The sequence below is a fragment of the Carassius auratus genome, chromosome 11 (assembly GCF_003368295.1).
Source record: "Carassius auratus strain Wakin chromosome 11, ASM336829v1, whole genome shotgun sequence".
Classification (NCBI taxonomy): domain Eukaryota; kingdom Metazoa; phylum Chordata; class Actinopteri; order Cypriniformes; family Cyprinidae; genus Carassius; species Carassius auratus.
The window spans coordinates 12888221-12908670 of NC_039253.1; the positions used below are offsets into that span (position 1 = coordinate 12888221).

General features: G+C 34.8%; 1 protein-coding gene across 11 annotated transcripts in view; it reads left to right on the forward strand.

The window, feature by feature from the left end:
- slc8a1a (solute carrier family 8 member 1a) overlaps window positions 1-20450 on the forward strand; it is a 34685-nt gene that overhangs the window by 7936 nt on the left and 6299 nt on the right. For 3 of the 11 annotated variants that reach the window (XM_026275475.1, XM_026275484.1, XM_026275476.1), the window contains 5 exons: window positions 14464-14570; window positions 16379-16399; window positions 16810-16827; window positions 16961-16975; window positions 19850-19918. In XM_026275475.1, coding sequence (XP_026131260.1) covers window positions 14464-14570; window positions 16379-16399; window positions 16810-16827; window positions 16961-16975; window positions 19850-19918 — 230 coding nt within the window. Of the gene's footprint in view, window positions 1-14463; window positions 14571-15005; window positions 15110-15760; window positions 16627-16809; window positions 16828-16960; window positions 16976-19849; window positions 19919-20450 lie in introns of those variants that run through there. The other 8 variants (XM_026275477.1, XM_026275478.1, XM_026275479.1 and 5 more) reach the window with 8 other exon arrangements.

Consider the following 20450-nt stretch of genomic DNA (forward strand, 5'->3'; position numbering starts at 1 on the left):
ACATAGTCGAAGATAAACAGCTCTGAATTTGCTCCAAGATCTTGAAATGGAAAAGCTCCCTTGCTTGTGCTTATTTTAAGCTGATTAATGGGAAGACATGCACAAATGTAAACAGAGGTAAATGCATTGCTTTGAAGTAAGCAACCTACAGTATGCTGATCTGGCTAAGCCTACAGATGAAGCTCCATATATGGACAGGTCTTGACTCTGGACCTTGGATTCTGTTTGGAGACAACTTTTGGTGGTGGATGTTTTTAAATGGTGCTACTTCAAATCTTTACTCATTTAGATTGAATCAACCGTTTGGATTCCTTGGCAAAAGGAGGATCTGGTAAGAAAGCAGGTGTGGTTTTGGTGGTTCAGATAAGCTAGATGTAAAAAGGGCATTCTATATTGAAAACAGAAAGATTGTTTTTTAGATTAGACACTCAGGATATCAATAAAAAAGCTTGATGTATCTTGTGAGGACACTTAGATATCCCAGTGATGAAGGTTAATTTAAAACCTTTATTTTTCTGTCTCTTGTCAATTTGTATGTTCCCACCAAAGTAGCACAAAGTAGCCTATCTTCTCTCTTTCTTTTTGATTATCATATGAGTAAATCTACAACTTGACTCTAAAACTGGTCCTAAATTACTTCATTTATACACTATATGTTTTAAACACTAATTTGTACTTGGATCCCTGATATTGAGGTATTAGCATTGAGTGTTTCATATTTATGGGGGGCTGTCAAACCACCTGTGCCCTCTCAGGGTTTTATCATGCTGAGTAATGAATATAATATTTTTAATGAGTATGTTTTAAATCTCAATCTTACTACAGTAATCATTTATTTGCTCAGTGAGGATTTCTGGACATTTTCCTCAGTATACATTGAAACAAGCATGTATGAGTGTGTTGCTGGTGATCCTAAAGAGAAAGAATGAAATTTAGACATGGAGAAAAACGAAGGGGGAATCAGACAAAGAACACATAAATAGTATGTTAGGCATGTTTATATTGGCTTAAGAAAGACCTTGCATAAACACTGTACATGGAGGGGACAAAATCTCTAGAGGGGTGGGAATTTCCATCACTAATAGCTGGAAAATTCCACATAGTAGGGACTACACAATTAATGCCAAATAATATTTTGCTTTATTCACGGACAAAGATTGTTTTAATTTCTGATTGTCTGATTGGTTAAAAAATACTTTAATTGGTCAGTTTTATTTTCCTTTCATGTCTTGAGTGGGTTTACAGGGCTCAGGGCTGTCACAAAGATGGATATGATATCTCAGGACTATTTCTGTTATACCTTTCAGGTAGTGGGAATGTTTGAAGTGCGGCCTTAAAAATGCTTATACAGTAGCACCTTTAGTCGAATTAATCTAACAGCCAAAAGCTTAGTTAGGGTCTTCAGTAAGACACTGCGATGTGACCTTTGCTATAAGGACACACTATGTCTGCGTGCCAGAGTTCTTGCCTCACTCATGACTGATTAGATGACTCGTTCAGTGGTCATGTGTACCTTGGGCACTGCATCTCTTCATGAGCACTCTGAAACAAAGACTTGTTCAACAGATGAGTTAAGAATGAAGGGAGTTATCCCCCCCCCCCCCCCCCCCAAAAAAAAAAACAATGTTCAATTAACTTAATAAAAAAGTGATGTGGTGACCCATATTCAGAATTTGTGCTCTGTACATCCGGTTGAACAAAAAAATATTCATGTTGTCCCAATGAGAATGGATAAGATAAACACTCAGTTTACAAATTCGAATTGGTTGCATTTCACGTGCAATTGCATTGCATTAGTTTATTTTAGTTCACTAAATTAACAAGCGGCATAAATCGTTTTTGTTTTTTAGACATGGTTTTCTCTTTTTATTGGTCAAGAACTATGTCCTGATTCTGCAGTAGAAGGAAAGATGCTCCCGGGTTTATTGTTATGTTTTTGGAGCGTGTTTTTCCCCCTAGTCGAGTAGGAGAGGGCCTTCTGTCGCCACAGTCCTCTGCCAGCTCAGAGCTGCCCAGATAAACATGCTGTCAGTTGATTTCATGTGACTCGTTGCACAAGGCAAAGATAGAGTCAGCAGCAGTGTACCATTAAATCACTTCTCCCATCTCTGCTGGGAATATTAATCATATTAGGTAGCCCCTCTTGGCCAGTTATTATCTTTTGATCGTCTATGACTAATTCAAATTATTTCCAGAGGTTTCTGTGCCTGCTGAATGCTCATGGCTTTGTGTTGTATGTGTGTTTTCCTAATTATTGTGAAGAGATCAGCCTTTATTTCTGAAACCACTTGATGATAGTTTTACAATGAAGTCTATGGCGAAGCACAGAGGTAAGGTTATGTAGCTTTACATAACATGAATATGCATGGCATTAATGCATTCATTGTTGAAGACACCATACTGGCACAAGTGTTCTTCCTCTTAAGGCAGGTCATGAAAATTGTATTAAATATGGAAAATGTGCTCTTTTTGGTTTGGTGACATGAATCAGCAGTTGGCTCTCAGAGAGCCAGTTACCGTCAGAATAACCCTCGGTGTCCCTTGAAGGCGAGTTTGTTCTTAAAGAATCTGGGTGAATCTCTTAGCATTACTTACTTCTGCCTGCTTAGTTTAGTTTAATCATTCGTGATGAAAACTGGACACACTTCCATGTGATGAAGATTGTTTAGAGGAAAGTACTGAAAATACTGTACAGTATGTCTGTTTACAAAGCATCACTGAAACACTCAAAATTAGTTTTTAGCTTTTTTTTTTTTTTACCACTTTACATTCCTTAAGTATTTGAGAGTTTTTTATTTTTTATTTTTTTATGGCCTATGCTAAAATTGTTTTATAAAAATATTTAGCAGGACTGGGTGATATAAATTTTGACAATTGTCTCAATATTTGCATTTGCTTTTAAGCACATTCAAAAACGTTTAGTGCAAAACACAGTAGACCTGGTGACCACTTAATTATTTTTATTAAATTAACACATTGCAAAACTAATGCAAAATGAGTGGGAACATGTGCAATCTGATTTAGCTTTTAATTTGAATTAAGCTTATTTTCTATTTATTTGTTTTCAACAACATTTACTTAGAATTCATTACAAAACATGAAGTAGACGGATAGCAACCAGGCCACAGTATATGACTTTATTACAGTTTCCTATCACATGCAAGATAACAGATATGGTGCTTAAAATTAGAGCTGTGGAAAATTTCTGCAGAATTTCTCACTCAGAAATGGAAGAGAATGTAAACAGTTATTGGCCCGCATTCATTCAGCTATGTTGTGAGACTGAAAATGTTCAGTTAGTCTAAGTCAGTCTAGTTTTCAGCAAGTAAAATGAATGCAGAAGTTCCACACATACATTTAACCTGCTTTCTTTCCTCCGTCTCTCTGTCCTCTTACTGTAAGGTTCTCCTCTTTTTGCCCCATGCTTGTTTTGAACACTTGCATAAACTCCATGATGTATTTTCCATGACCTCAGCCTAACGGCAACACAAGGGCAGGCAGGAAGATGGGAAATATCTTCCTACAAACCATGGAAAAGTGGATCGCAATGACAGACAGCGATTTTTTCTCGCATGTTTTAAAGAAGAGAGGAGAACCTGTCTAAAATTAAACATGGAAGGAGTAGCATTTATTGCTCTGGCTCTGAGATGCGTTCTGGAAGCTTCACACAGCAAATCAAACATCACCCACACAGTGTTGGGGAGTAACTTACTAAAAGTAGCGATGCTAATGTAGCGAAGTACATTTTCATTAGCGTGACAGTAGCTCAACTGTTAAAAAAAATCTCCATAGCTTTGCGAGTAACAAGCTTCTTTTTCCGCTGAGTGTTGTAGTTTTATGAAACGCTACATTGTTGGTTTTTATGTCACACTGTATTGCTTTACAGCTTTACAGCCAAGTGAACTGAGGCAAATATATATATATATATATATATATATATATATATATATATATATATATATATATATATATATATATATATATATATATATATATATATATATATATATATATATATATATATATATACCATAAAGAATAAAAAAATTTACAAATTAAAATGGTTGCAAAAAAAAGTAGATTTTTTTAAATGAATATCCTACCAGTAGCCTAATTATTACGTTATATTTTGCCATAAGTTGTTTTTGAAGCAGCTTTCCTTATGCTGCACGGCATGCACAGCAGAAGATCTGCAACTTTAAAATCTGTTAATTTTGTTGATTCCTAGTACATAATATAATGGCTCACCCTTTTCTCCGTTTCACTCTTTTAGAACTTCAAAACTTGAAAAACATCCTGCAGTTTTGCTCATTAGGGAAATAACATGGTATGACTGAAGCCTACTGTGGTACTCATACCTTTATCATCCCCTCATCAGCTCTGAGTATGACAGATTGTGTTTTCATGCTCATTCGCTCAGCGGCTGTCAGGCTTCCTGCCCGATATTCTTTTAACGCATTTCTCGGAGGGGTTGGGGGAAGATGTGTGGCTTTAATTATCATCTCTCGTTATTGTCACTGTCACCATCCTCATCACAGGCCTTGCCAGTTTGTTGTGGAGGAGCGCAGATTGCATTTAAGTAGTCCAAAATAATACCCTCTCAAGTGTATCCAGGAATAGGTCTTGTTTTCTGAAGTGCTGTTATTTCCATTCCACTTCCTCTCTTGTCTCTCCTGATGTGTTCTAGGCCAGTTTTGTCCATGGACGACATCAGCTCAGTAGTAAAAATTCAAAAGGGAAATGGATTTTTCCAGACAAATCCCCCTTTTAAGCTGCTTACTTCCGTTTGGGATTCAAAGTTTTCTCAAGTCGGGTTCAAAGCTATTGTGTCACTTAGTGAAGTACCATGAAATAGTTTTGTATTTGTAAAAGTTTTAGTAGTGTGTCAGTAGGAAATATCGGTTAACATTTCCAAACATTCCTTTTGCCATTAAGTGTAATAATCCAGTGAGATTTTGCCTGTCAACAGCCAGTGCTTCACACAGAGATGATCTCATCATCATACAGTCTTTCTGGAATCACATGTAAAAACAGAAAACACTGAGGCACTGTCATTTTTTATTAATTTAATGCATTGTTTCTAAATAAAAAGATCAATTTCTTTCACCAAAAAAAAAAACTATCTTCTGAACAGTATTACTCAGTAGGTTTGTGTTCATATATCTGCTCAGCAAAAATGCTTTTCATTTAATTTGACCTATAAATATTTACATTGTACACATATAGTGAAGAGATTCTTGGGTATATTAATTCATAGTCCATGGGTCTAAAAATGGTATCCAACAATAATGGACTCTGTGGCAGAAATACTTTTCCTTGTGTCATCCAGAACGGTTTAGAGAATATACTTATGTCTTCTCGCCAACAAAAAATAATAATCTGGCAAAAAATAATCACATTTGTGAATTTCTATTAGAGAGCTGTGCAGCGGCTGCTGTGCAGTGTCCCTTAGGCCGAAAAAGAAATTACTTCTGACTAAATCCAATGGCTCATTGTTGTCAGGCTGTGATGTATGTCACAAGGGACTTTTTAATGCAGTAAGTTGTTAAAAAACTTTTCCATATTTTCCGCCCGGGAATGACAGCATTCCATCAGAAGCAGTGACAGAATGGAGATGGAATTATATTTACCACTGCTTAATGGATGGATGACTTAGTGCCCAGCTTATTTGAAATGAAGGCTGCCTTATCATCCATTTTCTTTTTATCCCATTTTAGTTTTGAAAGGTCTTTCTTTTACAAAAGAAAAAGTTCACCTATTGCCCTTATAAATGGACTTTCCCCTTTCTCCTACCACCTCTCTCATGGAAGCTTTATTGAAGTCTTTCTCTCTCTCTTTTTTTTTGCTTATATCTTTTCAAAAAGCTCCACTGTCAGGCCTGGATTTGTTAGCGAGAAATAACAATATTTAGCATTTCTTAAGCCATTGAACAGATTAGGGTGAACGTGGTAGATAAAAAGAAGAGGATTAAGAACATAGCCTGGTTTCGTATTAATCCATCTGTCCTCCAACTTTGGTCACAATCAGTTAGTTATTTGTGTTTTCTGAAGATGTATTTTGTGTTATTCAGAAAATGTGGTTTATAAAATACGTAATTCCTGCACTTGACCTACAGCTCAAAGCATACAGATCAAGTGTTCAGTATTTACAAAATTACAGCGGTCAAATTACAGAACCCTGTGGAGCTCCACAGGTTAATTTAGGTTGTGACACTTTCACACACCTTCAAAAAATGTTCAACTGCCTGGAAATGACAACATTTTGTGAGTCATACATGTTTCTGTAGCTGTCATGCCAGGAGTAATAGCATGAAGATTAGTGTCACTGCTGATTCATCTGAGATATGCTATACCAGAGTGCATACATACAAGACATCAGATTGAATGTAGAGTGTGACCTTTTATCATAAAACAACCAACTACGTCGTTGACTACTCTGTTTCTTATTTTAGCTGTTGGGAAAGAAGTAGAAAAGATGGAAACATTATGTCACAGGAAATTGAGCATGTTAAGATGCCAGTAAATAATAAAGTAACTAGACATCCTAAATGATCTCAAATATTGACTGGACTCTTAAAAGTACACCAGCAACAGTTTTTTTGAAGCTTTGCCTAGCAGGATTCCCATGGACAGAGAACATCTGGAAATAATATATTTTATTTAAAAAGTTTATTTCTAAAATATGGACTTTTCTACAAAATGTCTTAAAATATAATGTTACATTTTTGATTTTTTTAAATAGAAAATAGTTCTGCTCAATATATTTTAAAATATAAAAATGTCTTAAAATATAATGTTACATTTTGGAATGTTTTATAGAAAACAGTTCTGCTCAATATATTTGTATTGTCTAGTTATTACTCTTTGTGAATGTTAAGGTTATAGAGTAAACCAATGAGAAACATTGATTTGCCTAATAAGAGTTTAATTAGAGTTATTTGTACACTAGTAAAATCATTTAAATCTATTAATTATCAAGTTTGCAGCTTGTTTGTGATGCTCCTACTTGCTGCTTATGTTTTACACAATATTTCGATATTGATATTTGAAGGTTGCACGATAGATCTAGTGAAACTAGTATTGTGTATTGTGTTTCTGAAAAAAAAATCATGAAGCAGCACAACTGTTTCCAACACTGATAATTAATCAGCATATTACAATGATTTCTGAAGGATCATGTGACACTGAAGACTGTAGCAGTGATGCTCAAAGCTTTGATCACACAAATAAATTATTTTTAAAGTATATTAAAACAGAAAATCAATATTGGAAATTGAAATATCTTATAATATTACATTGATGAGCACGAGACTCCATTAAAAACATTTTAAAAAATTACTGATCCCAAACTTTTCAACAGCAGTAACCAATCATTATTAAACCAAATAATGAATCTTGTCCAAAAGATTTGTACAGGTGCATTTGTTTGATGCTTCAACTCCATCAGTTGATTAGAGCAGTACAAAGCATGACATTTCGTCTGAAACTCTTTTCTTGCTGTCATTTTGTCCCCAAGCACAGGCTGAAGTTCGTTCTGAAGCATGCTAGACATTTCACAGCTGTCAAGTGCACTGTAAAAACCTGCTGAAAAAAAAATCTGTCTGGAGATTATAGACTACAAAACTTGTGCACACACTGATTTCTTTCTTTCTACCCAGACAGCTGGGGTATAAAAGGGTTTGACAATAGCATGTGCCAGATATGGAGAGCAGCTAGTTCAGAGGATCACATTTAGGTTTGAGTACCTTTGTGGCAAGTTTGATGTCATCAAGAGTATTGCATGTGGACTTCTTCTAATGTTGATTCTTAAAATGCAGTTTTAAGTTTTTGTTTACATTGTTCTTGTCATTGTGGCATTCATCATTTCTACAAATCTGTTGCAGTGAAAATATAAACTCTTCTTTTGCATGGCCAGAGGATGAGATTTTTTTTAAGCAAATTCTGATTTTATAATTTTCAAAATAAGTATAATTTTTTTCTTACAGTGCATTATAATGTTTTACTGGCCAAATGCATTTACATTCAAAAAATGAAAATTATATATATATATATATATATATATATATATATATATATATATATATATATATATATATATATATACGTATATATAATTTAGTCACAATTTCATAGAATGCAGACACAACAGATCAACATATTCATTGTATAAACATTGTGTTGAATTGGATTTTAATGCAATGTATGAACAACTCATCACATTGAATTGTGAGAGACAGACAGTATACCTGCTATCAAGAGAACTTGAGATATTCTCTGCTGGGATTTTGCTCCGCTGGAGGTCCTGCTTGGGCCTGCAGCAATTCCCAGGGCAAATACTTCTGTTGCCAGGGGAAGCTGATCCAAACTCAGCTGGTCTCATAGCCCCGAATCTCAGTCTGCAGTTGCCCCAGGAGGGAGAACAGACAGACGATGTCAGGTCAACAGAAAATGATCTATTTCTGTTGCTTTGATGACAAACAGGAACAGTAAATTAAATAAAACTGACATTGAAGGTCATATTTTGAATGTTGGTGGATGAGTTGTGTTTTCTGTTTAATACTGGCTGAATGTTGACCAATATCTTATAATATCAAGATAAGTGGATTAGACTTCTTGTGATCTGAATATCAAGGGCGTACATTTTAGCATGTGTGTATTTGAGTGTGTGTGGCTTGTCCCAGGTGTTGTAGGGTACATAAAGGGCTTATCTTGATGTGTCCCAAAGAACACTCTCCAGTCTATAATCTCAGTCTTTAGCGTCATGTCACCTCAATTACGTCAGCTGATCAGCTATAGCTTTGAGAGAAATGTGTGTCATTAAAGCACAGATGATTTTGTCATCTCTCACCCTGCAGCTTATAAATGTCTGCCCCCCTTTTTTTTACAGCCTTCAAATAAACAGTAATTTACATTTCTATCATAAATGCAATTTTTGTCATGATGTACACAGCCTCATTTTATTCTGACACTTCTTTCATTTTCTTTCAAAATGAGATGTTAAGCATACTATTCAAGCTAATGCCATGCAACAAAGGAAAATTACATTTCTTGCACTTTTTTCACATTTTTAATATGTATTATTAGTTTACTGTTGTGCTATTTAATAATCTTTTGGACTGGCTTTTATATATATATAGATATATCAGCATCAATTAATAAAAGAAACATTTAATTTCCCTATAGTGTTGTTAGCACCAGTTGGGCTATATTGAATTCTGTATAATATTATATGAAGTTTAAGTTTAATATATGCCATAAATATACTATATGAAGTCAATTAGAAAGCCTCTGCCAAGAGCAAATATACAGTATGGATTCTTCCTGCTTCTATAAAAATGTCAGACCATTTATCGTGTATCCAGTATTTCTTTTATTCCCTCAGTCTCTCTCTCATCTTTCCCCCATCTCGTGTCTTTCACACTGCTGTAGATCTGGACCTGTGTCTGACAAGCATCCTTCACGCTTGTGTAATTCTGTCCATTAACTTCTGAGTTATAAAACGCCTGATCATTTTTCAATCAGTTCTTTGAGCCTCTGAATGAACACTGATCAGATGCCATTCTTTTGTAATCAAATACCAGGAAAAGAGAAGGAGAGATAGAATTTTCAAGGCAGCCAGAAAAATGGATCTTATCCCATAACAGATCTTGGAAAGGGAAAGTAGCAGTCTGTTCCTGGCTCTGGTAACAATACACAGCAGGGGTTCACCCTGAGTCCCATATGAGTCCTGGCTTTACGCATCGCATCAGTTCAATAGGCTTGCTAAGCCATGGGTCTTCGTACAGTAGCATGGCTTTAGCCGTGGACTAGGGAAAACAGCTAAAGAATATTCCAGCTCACAGTCAACATCTGAGAATCAAGAGCCCGGGGCTTTCTGATTTGTAAAGCGCTGGTGCTGATTGGCCTTTTGTGTGGAGAAATCTTCATGGCATTAAATTGGATTATAATTGATACATATAATTGATCTGGATCTCTGCTTTTTCTTTGGAGCAGAATAACTGGAGTAAATATAAGCAAAGCTGACATACTGATGCCTTGTTATCAGGATAAATATAACTGGCTTCCTGCATGCAAATTATCCATCACTTCCATCTGATGAACACTGTTCAAATGTATGCCTGCTGTGTCATGTATATGCATGTTGAGTAATATTATATAAGGATCTGTATGTCTGTCTGTCTGTAGAGCTACTTACCAATATGTGGTCATACCAGACAGCATTGTTTTTATAACCTGCAAAAATGAGTCCTTGGCTTTTTTAAGCCGGTGTCACAGTGGTTTTCCAAAAGGTGCTCTGTGCTGCAGGTTAGTTCTGTCCTTGGCTTCCTGTTTAAAACCATCTGGCATTTTTTTTACTCAAACTTGATATATTAACACAGACACACACAAAGTTGCTTAAACAAAGCTTTATGAAAAATGAAAAAGTGAACCTTGCTTCTTCATTGGTCATAAAACTGTATAGATGCCGTCATGTGGTTTGCACACCAGCATTAGGTCATTGTTGATTAAAGCAACAGCCAAAGGCCTATATTATGACTTTAGCCCTTTGTATTTGTTGCTGACATCATATCATTTATGCCTCCATTATGATTCAAAATAACAGCAAAGTCAGCTCAATTAAAACAAGATTTTAACAACATAGAAGGTGCTAATATTAGGTTTTTAAGGAACTTTTTATCCACAGAATGTATATTTTGTCATTTATTCACCCTTGTGTTGTTCAGCTGTGTTTGGCTTTCTTTTGAAGGATACATTTTGCTGAATGTTTGAACAGCAATCTTCTATACAATGAATGTGGATGAGGACCAGGTGCTGTCAAGCTCCAAAAACGACAAAAAGCCTCATTAATGGACATTCAGTATTACACAATATTCAATATGCATAGCTTATAGGAAAGAAAATACAGTAATTTAATTGTTTATTTACTAAAAATTAGTGCCTTTTAAATATATAGTATTTATTAAATTAGCTTTTTATTTTTATAGTTTGTGTGTTCATTCCAATTTTAGCTTTATTAATTGTCTGTGTTTTTTTTTTTCATTTTTATATGCTTTTGTTGAATAACTCCAGATTATAATTTTTTTTTTTTGCATGCTTCAACTTCAAGTTTTACTTTATTTGTTATTCATGTATTTATTATTTTAGTTAGTTACAATCAATGAAAACATTTCTTCTTGTCTTATCATCTAATAAAAAACTATTTTATTTGATTTCAGCTTTATTTGTTAATGAAAGCACGTTTTAATAGTTTTAAATAAATGAAATTAATAACTTTTTTAAACTCCACAGAAAAAAAAAGTGAATCATACTTTTTGAACATATTACTATCCATTTAAACTTACTTTAAATTTCTGTTTTTGGTTTAATTATTATTATTATTATTATTATTTGGCATAGTTTTTTTTCTTCTGCAAATCAATTTCTGTGTTCTGCCCATTTAGTCAAGAATCATTTGTGGTGTTGTATGCAAAATGGCAGAGCTGGAAGTAAGAATAAATAGTGTATAAGGGAAGTATCCACCGCTCTTCACATTAGTTTACTCTCCATATTTGGTAAGCATTGCTGCAGTAGAAGTGCCTCTGGATATCATCAAACATGGCAATGGTATCTTGTGGATTGTCCCATAAAATGAATTGACAGACTGCTTATGTTGCTTTCAGAGGGCAAATGGGGAAAAGGGTGATTTGAGCTGTTTTAAATTTCAGGATATATATGAATTGTATGTATGAATTGATTTATATAATGAGATAACTGTCATTTTTAAGTAAACTATTCTTTTAACACTTTTAAAAACACTCCATCTTATGATAGTAAATTGTGTAAACAGACTGTCTGGCATTGTTGCACATTAAACAAGTCATAATACAAGCCAGTGTGCATTTCTTTGGGGCCGGGCCCTGTAAACTCTTACTATTACATAAACCTGTATTATTGTATGTACACTATGGCACTGTGTTCTTTTCTATCAGGCTTTGTCTCTATTTGTCCTTTTTGTTCTTGTCACAGTTTATCAGTCTGTGATTTGAGTCTTTATAGAAAGACAGATGGACAGTCTTATTGGCATGAAAGAGGAAAATAGCAACCTGTCTGCTCTTTGCTTATTAAAATGATAATTATGTGTCAAATAAAAAAATATATGTTACAGAATGCATTCTAGATTAGCTGGGGTTTGGTTTCGAATATACTAGGGTCATTTTACAAAACGAATGTTATCTGTGTTTTTCACATATAAATGTGTAAACAGTCACAAGTAGCTGATGCCAGCTTTTACTACTGTATGTGTTAGTGTGGACATTTACTTGTAACTAATATATTTTTGGATTATATTTTAAATCATATTTTCATGGAAATGCCTCTTTTTAGCTTGTCCCTATCCATTGTTTCGCTCTTATAAATATACAATGGAAATTATTTTCAAAAAGAAAACATCCTTAATAATAATAATAATTATAAATGTATAACTCTTTCACAAACTTAACTTAAAGCATCCTCTTTTTATCACTTTTCTTATGGTCCTTTAAATGTTGTTTAATCTTTAATTTTCGACTTCATTACTGTGATTTTGTATATTAAACAGTTGAAAAATGAAAGTTTGTAGATAATTTTGTACCTTGAGGCTAATTAAAGTGTTAAACTATCTAGAATCTGAATGCATAATTATATGCCAACATCTATTAAATGCAATTTTTAAGCTTGAGAAGACACATTATGTGCCTGACGGAATGTTTAAAATCTTATTTAAATGTTCTTTAAAAATCACCTTATCGTGCTGAAAGAGGAACCCATTTCATAGAATCACCCACTATGGTTTTTCAGTCTCTGTGTTGTTGTTTAGCAGAGGTGTGCTGGTGTAGAAAAATTGAGGACTTTGTGACAAGCGGAGCTTATATGCCCACAGACAGGAGAAAGGGTTTATTTTGAGCACATGCCTGGATGAAGGTAGAGAGTATTTCAAGGGAGGTGTTTTAGCTTTCTGTCTGTTCTGTCTTAGTCTCAGCCTAAGATGAAACGCCCACTGGCCACCCACAGGCTGTTCGCTGACGTAATCTAATTTTAAACAATTTCTGTATGATTGGACATCATGATCATAAATATCCGTCAGACAGACGGAATAGGTGACCCAAAATGATAATTTGCTGTAAATGTACTCACCCTCCGGTCAGCCAAGATGTAGAAGAGTTTGTTTCTTCATCAGAACACATTTGGAGAATTGCATTACATCACTTGCTCACTTGCAGTGAATGTGTGATGTCAAAATGAGAGTCCAAACAGCTGATAAAAACGTCATAATAAACCACAAGTAATCCACACAACTGCAGTCCATTAATTAATGTCTTGTGAAGTTAAAGGTTGTCTTTGTAAGAAACATATTAACATCATACCATCACTTCTAGACAAAATATGAGTTCACAATAGTGCTTTCTCCAGTGAAAAAGTCCATCACCCTTTAGAGCTGTTTTGGATTGTTTTTCGCTTGTAAATAATACTTGATCTGTGCATATTTCATTCATGAGATTCAGACAAGACAACTTGGCGACTTTATGACTGGAGAAGCAAATAATATAGATGGAGGATATATTTTAGCTAGAAGCAGGATTGAAGTTGGATTTGGACTCTCATTCTGATGGCACCCATTCACTGCAGAGGACACATTGGTGAGCAAATAACGTAATACTAAATTTGTCCAAATCTGTTCTGTTGAAGAAACAAACTCATCTGCATCTTAGATGGACTGATATTTTATAAATATATTTGGCAGTGGCTTGTTACAGTGCATTGTGTAGTGGTTATAGTAAATTGATACTATTTTTAAAGATTAACAATAAAGGGAGATGGAGGGAGAGCCTGTTGTTGTATTATTCTCAAAACCAGACAGAAGCACTTAAAGGGCTTTTAGGCCAGTATATTCCAGTAAACACAGCTGTGATTGCAGATCATTTTTCAAATGCTTTCCATTGCCCCTGACACTTTCACATTATTTTATATATGCTCAATGTGAGTGTGAGCAAATAAAACAGTCAATGAATAGATAATAAACATAATAAACAATATGTGCAGAAAAGCAATTTATTCAGACTGACCAGAATACTGAGTCACAGAGATTTTTAAATTTTCTTTAGCGAATGAATCACATTTTTTCTCTAATAAATAATTCATTTTTTAAATTTATATATATAAAAAAAAACATTGTGGATATCTTGCATGTCAGCTCCAGTTGTGTTCAACAACAACAAACAAAATAATAATAATGATGATGACTGTTTTATTTTTTGGAGCGCACTGTCCCTTTGATTGTAACATTTTAATAACTTTTTATGTTGCGTAAATACTTTCATTTAGCTTTTCATTTGCTTTTGGTTATTTATCTAGCATGTTTCCCTCTCTTCTTCCACCCTTTGCCTTTCCTTGTGCCTCTCTCATTTCTGCAACTTGTGCTCTTTTTCTCTCTCTCTTTCTCTTTCAGCAAAACTATTCAGATCAATATAATCGATGACGAGGAGTATGAAAAGAATAAGAACTTCTTCCTGGAGATTGGAGAGCCACAATTGGTGGAAATGAGTGAGAGAAAAGGTGGGACGCCGTCTGCCCTGTAACAGCCTCGGTGTGCTGCCATCTCCTGGGCTGAACAGGAATCTTAATAACGTGCAAAGCCAACATGCCAAAGAATCAGTTAGTTGGCCTACAGCATCTTTAGACCTAACCTGTGCTTGAAATAGTATCTTATCTAGTTACTCTCATCTCACAGGCCTTTTGTGACCCAAAATTTGATCCGGTTCTATGCAATTCTAGACTTCTGAAGAGGGGGATGCATTATAAATTCTCCATCACTTAATTTCCAGAGCAAATTTGACAGACGAATCAAATAAGAAAAGAGAGTGTTGTGTCATAATTATTCATAGATTTGATTGGCTCATTTTCTTGCTGCTTAGAGGCATCTGAAATGCCTAAAATTGAACACACAAGCACACTTTATACCTCAAATGTGATTTTATGTCCCCCCCACAGGAAGACCATAAAGGTTAAAATTCTTGACCATGAGGAGTATGACAAGCATGCAAACTTCTTCATAGAGCTGCAGGAACCAGAATGGAGGAGGAGGGGATGGACAGGTGAAAGATAGTAAAGAAACGAGTGAAACAAGCCTTTTCCTGTCTCTGCAGCTGCCCTTTATTCTGACTTCTGTCTTCCTCTTCCTCCGCTCCTCCTTCAAAGCTGATCCTATACTTTTATTCTACTGTTGTAGTAATGCCGTTTTCTTCATGCTTGCAGCTCAATTTCAGTGGATTTATCTCCCATGTTCCCTCCTGGCCAAAGGTTAAGAGCTTTCTCAGAGAGTAGGCATAACTGACTTTTAATGTTAAGATTCTGGCCAGGACTAAAGCTGTAGCTGTTCCTTCAGGCCAGGATGAGGCAAGGGCAATAGAAACCATAATGAGCAGCAGATACACAGGGTTCTTGCCAAATTCCATAAGCCTATGAGATTTCATAATTTTTTCTGACAGATCCAGCAATATGATATAAGATTTTTGTTGACGTCATACTCATTTTTCAGATTTTTCCGTATTGATTTTTCTATATATTTGTTTTATCTTAATCCAACATTGTTATTGTTATTAATAAATTAATTAATAAAACCTTATGAATATGTCCTACTATGTGCACTGATGCTCAAACGTTTGGTGTTTTTAAAGAATGTACTTTTAAGAAATTAAGAAAAATGAGTAAAAAAGTACTTTTGTTTAGGAGTGACACATCAGATTAGGCAAAAGTGTCAGATAATACTTTTACATTGTTACACGAGATATATATTTCAAATAAATGCGGTCCTTTTGAATTTTCTGTTTATCAAAAAATCCTTGGGTAAAAAACTATTAAAGATGAGCAGCGCAATTGTTTACAACATTGACAATAAGAAATGAGCAGCAAATCAGCATATCAGAACGTTTTCTGAAAGATCATGTGACACTGAAGACTGCAGTAATGACTATATAGAATATAATGACATTTTTAATTGTATTAATGTTTCTGTTTTTAGTGTATTTAATCAAATGCATGCTTGGCAATAATAAGAGGCTTCTTCACAAAAAATCTAATTGAATTAATAAGGAATGTAATGGAGTATAATTTGTATTCAGAAGTCCCGTTTTTCAGTATTGATGATTTCCACCAGTTTCTGTTGAATTCACAGTCAGATTTCAGAGAATTTCTCTGAGCCCCAGTCCCACTGGGAGTCATCTATATTTAGCAACACAAGTTTCTTGCACACCAACCCTGTCTGTGTTACTCTGTTGGCTCATTCATAATAATTTTCCTCTTTCTTTATCTCCATTTTTTATTTTATTTTTTTGTCCTGTCTCTTCTTCATTTGTCTACATCAGCTATGTTGCTACATGAATGTGGTAAGCTGTCTCTTTTTCACTGCTCTTTATTTCTGTAAACCACTTAAAAATGTTCAGCTTTGTTCATACAGTGTGTACAAGCTCTTTGTTCAAATGTAATCAAACATTGTCTGCTGATGCTGATAAGATCATCCACCAATCTGGTTCCTTTTTCACTTTCCATGCTGCAAAGACCAGACCACTTTCCATGCTGGATGCTAATTTACTTCCATGCCAGTTATATGCTGGTAAATCTGTTTATGGTGCTGGTCAAGCTGGTCAAACAGCATAGACCAACAATCAAATTATGCTAACACACGTATTTAAACATTTGGGCCTATACCAACATCATTTAATATCCTTATTAAAATTTGTAAAACATGAAATGAACAAAGAGTGAGATCATTTGTGCTGTGTTTTTATGATTTTAGGTGGATTCGTGAAGACAGGTACGGTAATAATTCACTGAAACTGCTCCTCTAACTCAGTACAAGCTACCTAAGCTAACTTGCTAAGCTAACCAAGCGAATGAATTCTGACTCATAGATTTAATCTTTTTGATGATAATCTTTTCTTTGATAGATAAGAAGCTTTATGGTAAGAGATTAAATGTTACTTTTCACCTAGTTGAAGACTAAATATAACATTGGGTGTGTTTAGTAACTGGTTTGCTTGATGTTGAGCTGGAGCCTTTGTTTGTCGCAATGCATTAACTAGAGGCTTGGTGTTATTGCTTAATAGGCTCATTTACTCAAATAGGACCAGAGATAGATACTAAGTGTCTAATTTGATTTGCTTTCTTTCCTGTTAAGCAACTTTCACAGCAAAAATACTTTACATGACCAGTCAAGTAGATTATAGGGATTAGATTTTGCTTGCTGTGTCTGAAATAATGACTACAGTGCTACTTTTATGGCAGAAATGTATTCAAAAATGGGGGAAATACACTGAATGAAAATGTAGTATCATTTATTTGTATTTTGTAATTAAATAAGTATTACTATGAATTATAAATATATTTGACTTAAAAAAAAACACTGTGTCAGGTCTGTGTCAGGTCGCCTATTGAACATAAGAACACTAAGAAGTGATGTACTGTAATATGGTTATCTACACTGGTCGGTGTCTGTCAGTAGTGTGAATTGGCCTGTAACACCAATCGCCAAACTAACAACAAACAAACAAACATCTTTATACTGTAGTTATCAATATTTTAAAGGTTTCAGAAACAGACCATGTCTCTAATAGCAAATAAACATGTTGACTTCAATTTCTGAAACTTGCCTGTGCACTCAGTTAAAACATTATTACGGTCTAATTTTCAAGTTGTATACAAAGCACTAAGTTAAGATTGATTTCTGCTGCAGTGCCCTGAACCTGCTAGAATCTGCTGATTGTTTTGAAATGCCACATTTGCTGCATGCCACAACATTTCACAAAGACATTGTGTGATGGGCAACAACACAGAACACTGTCATCTGTCCAGTAACCATCATTGGCTTTACTCCCAAAGGCAAACGGGCTGGTTCCTAATGAGAATGCATAGCTAGTCTGCCGAAAGCTAACGTGTCAGTGCTTTCGTAACCATCTTGTCAAACTTGCTCAGCTGTGACAGCATGCACATTGATTCTAAAAAAAAACAAAAACATTTACACTTTGAATACTGTGTCCAAGGAGTGTCTGTTGTAATCACTGAGAGAACAGTGCATACTAAAATGTCAGGTAGAAGAATTGAATGAATTCTATTCAGCCAAAGGTGTGGTTGTTTTTACATACTAGAAGTTGACGTCATGTGGGTGTCATGTCTGCAGTTTCCTAATAATTATTACATCATCAGAGTGTTCATTATCTATAACCTTTTTGACTTGTTTCACCTTTTTATGACATTTTTAAAACCATAGGCCTACAAATATTCCATTTAACCTCAAATACTTTTTTATATATTTCATTATAATATGGAATTATTTCATTAAATGTCTTCATTAATTCTGTTTATTATACTTTTTATATTTTATATATATAAAAGATATTAACATTTAGTCCACAAGACAAAAACAATGCTGAAATGATTAAAATAACCCCCTCAAAAGTTTGGGAACCCTTGGTTCTTAATACTGCGTTCTGTTACCTGATGATCCTCGACTGTCTTTCTGTTTTGTGATGGTTGTGCATGAGTCCCTTGTTTGTTCTAAACAGTTAAACTGAGCAGCGTTCTTCAGAAAAATCTTTAAGGTCCTGCAGATTCTTCAGTTTTCCAGCATCTTTGCATATTTGAACCCTTTCCAGCAGTGACTTTATGATTGTGAGTGACATCTTATCACACTGAGGACATTTGAGGGACTCAAACACAACTATTTAAAAAGATTCAAACATTCACTGATGCTCCAGAAGGAAAAAAGATGCATTAAGAGCTGGGGGGTGAAAACTTTTGGAATTTGAAGATAAATGTAAATTGTACTTAATTTATGTACCAGGAAACATATAAGTATCTTATGTTGCTTACGAATGGCAGAACTAAATGGAAAAAAATTATATTTCAACAAAATAAGACAAATTTGGCCATCTTCATCATGTCCAAAAGTTTTCACCCCCAGCTCTTAATGCATCTTGTTTCCTTCTGGAAACATCAGTGAATGTTTTTTTAAATAGTTGTGTTTGATTCCCTCAAATGTCCTCAGTCTGAAAAGATGCATCTCAAAATCATAAAGTCACTGCTGGAAAGGGTTCAAATATGCAAAGATGCTGGAAAACTGAAGAATCTGCAGGACCTTAAAGATTTTTCTGAAGAACGCTGCTCAGTTTAACTGTTCAGAACAAACAAGGGACTCATGCACAACCATCACAAAACAGAAAGACAGTCGAGGATCATCAGGTAACAGAACGCAGTATTAAGAACCAAGGGTTCCCAAACTTTTGAGGGGGTTATTTTAATCATTTCAGCATTGTTTTTGTCTTGTGGACTAAATGTTAATATCTTTTATGTATAGTATCTTACTCAGGACAGTACTAAATGAAAAATAACATGCATTTAGTATGATCTCTCTTATTTTTTGAAAATTACTCATATTTTCACAGATTCTGCAAAGGGTGCCCAAATTTTCGAGTCCCACTGTATATATATATATATATGTATGTGTGTGTGTGTGTGTGTGTATATATATATATATATATATATATATGTGTGTGTGTGTGTGTGTGTGTGTGTGTGTGTGTGTGTGTGTGTGTGTGTGTGTTTGTGTGTGTGTTTGTGTGTGTGCGCGCACACGTATACTTTGTACACTATAATGTCTATCAAATTATAATATATCAAAGAGGCAATACATATTTGCGCTGTTCTCTCAAGTGATAATTTGACATTTTGTCATCTGCTATATAAAACTTTATTTAGCTGTGCACCATCGTAGATAAAGCTGCATAGATCTGTTAGCATCTGTGCTAACACTGTTCAGTTAATGTGTTTGGGCTCATCAGACAGGGATGTGTACCGGAAAGTGCAAGGTAGAGACAAACCAATCCCCTTCAACATTATCAGCATCACAGGTATCCACTTCCTCTCCTGTTCATCAATTTCTCTTTCTTTTCCTTAATTCATTCTCCTTTTGTCACTATAATTGTGTGATCTCATATGGTGTGTGCTTGTTTGAGCCAATTTACCCAACCACTTGTTTCAGAAAGCGATTGTGAGGATGTAAACAGTCATAATAGATCATCAACCCATTAATGTAACTAAGTGCATGCATTTAAATCACATGAAAAGTGTTTTAAATCAATGCAACATGCTGATAGACTTATATGGAATTGTTTTATTGTCTTATCTTAAAGGTACCTCTGGCCCAGTAGGTACAAGACAACAGAAACAAGCCGCACGCAACACAACAAAATTAGCACAACACAACAAAAACAAGCCACAACACAAACGAAATTAGCATAACACAACGGAAACAAGCCACAACACAATGAAATTAACACAACACAACGGAAACAAGCCACAACACCACGAATTTAGCATAACACAGCGGAAACAAACCACAACAAATTAACACACAACACAATGAAATTAGTCCTGTGCATT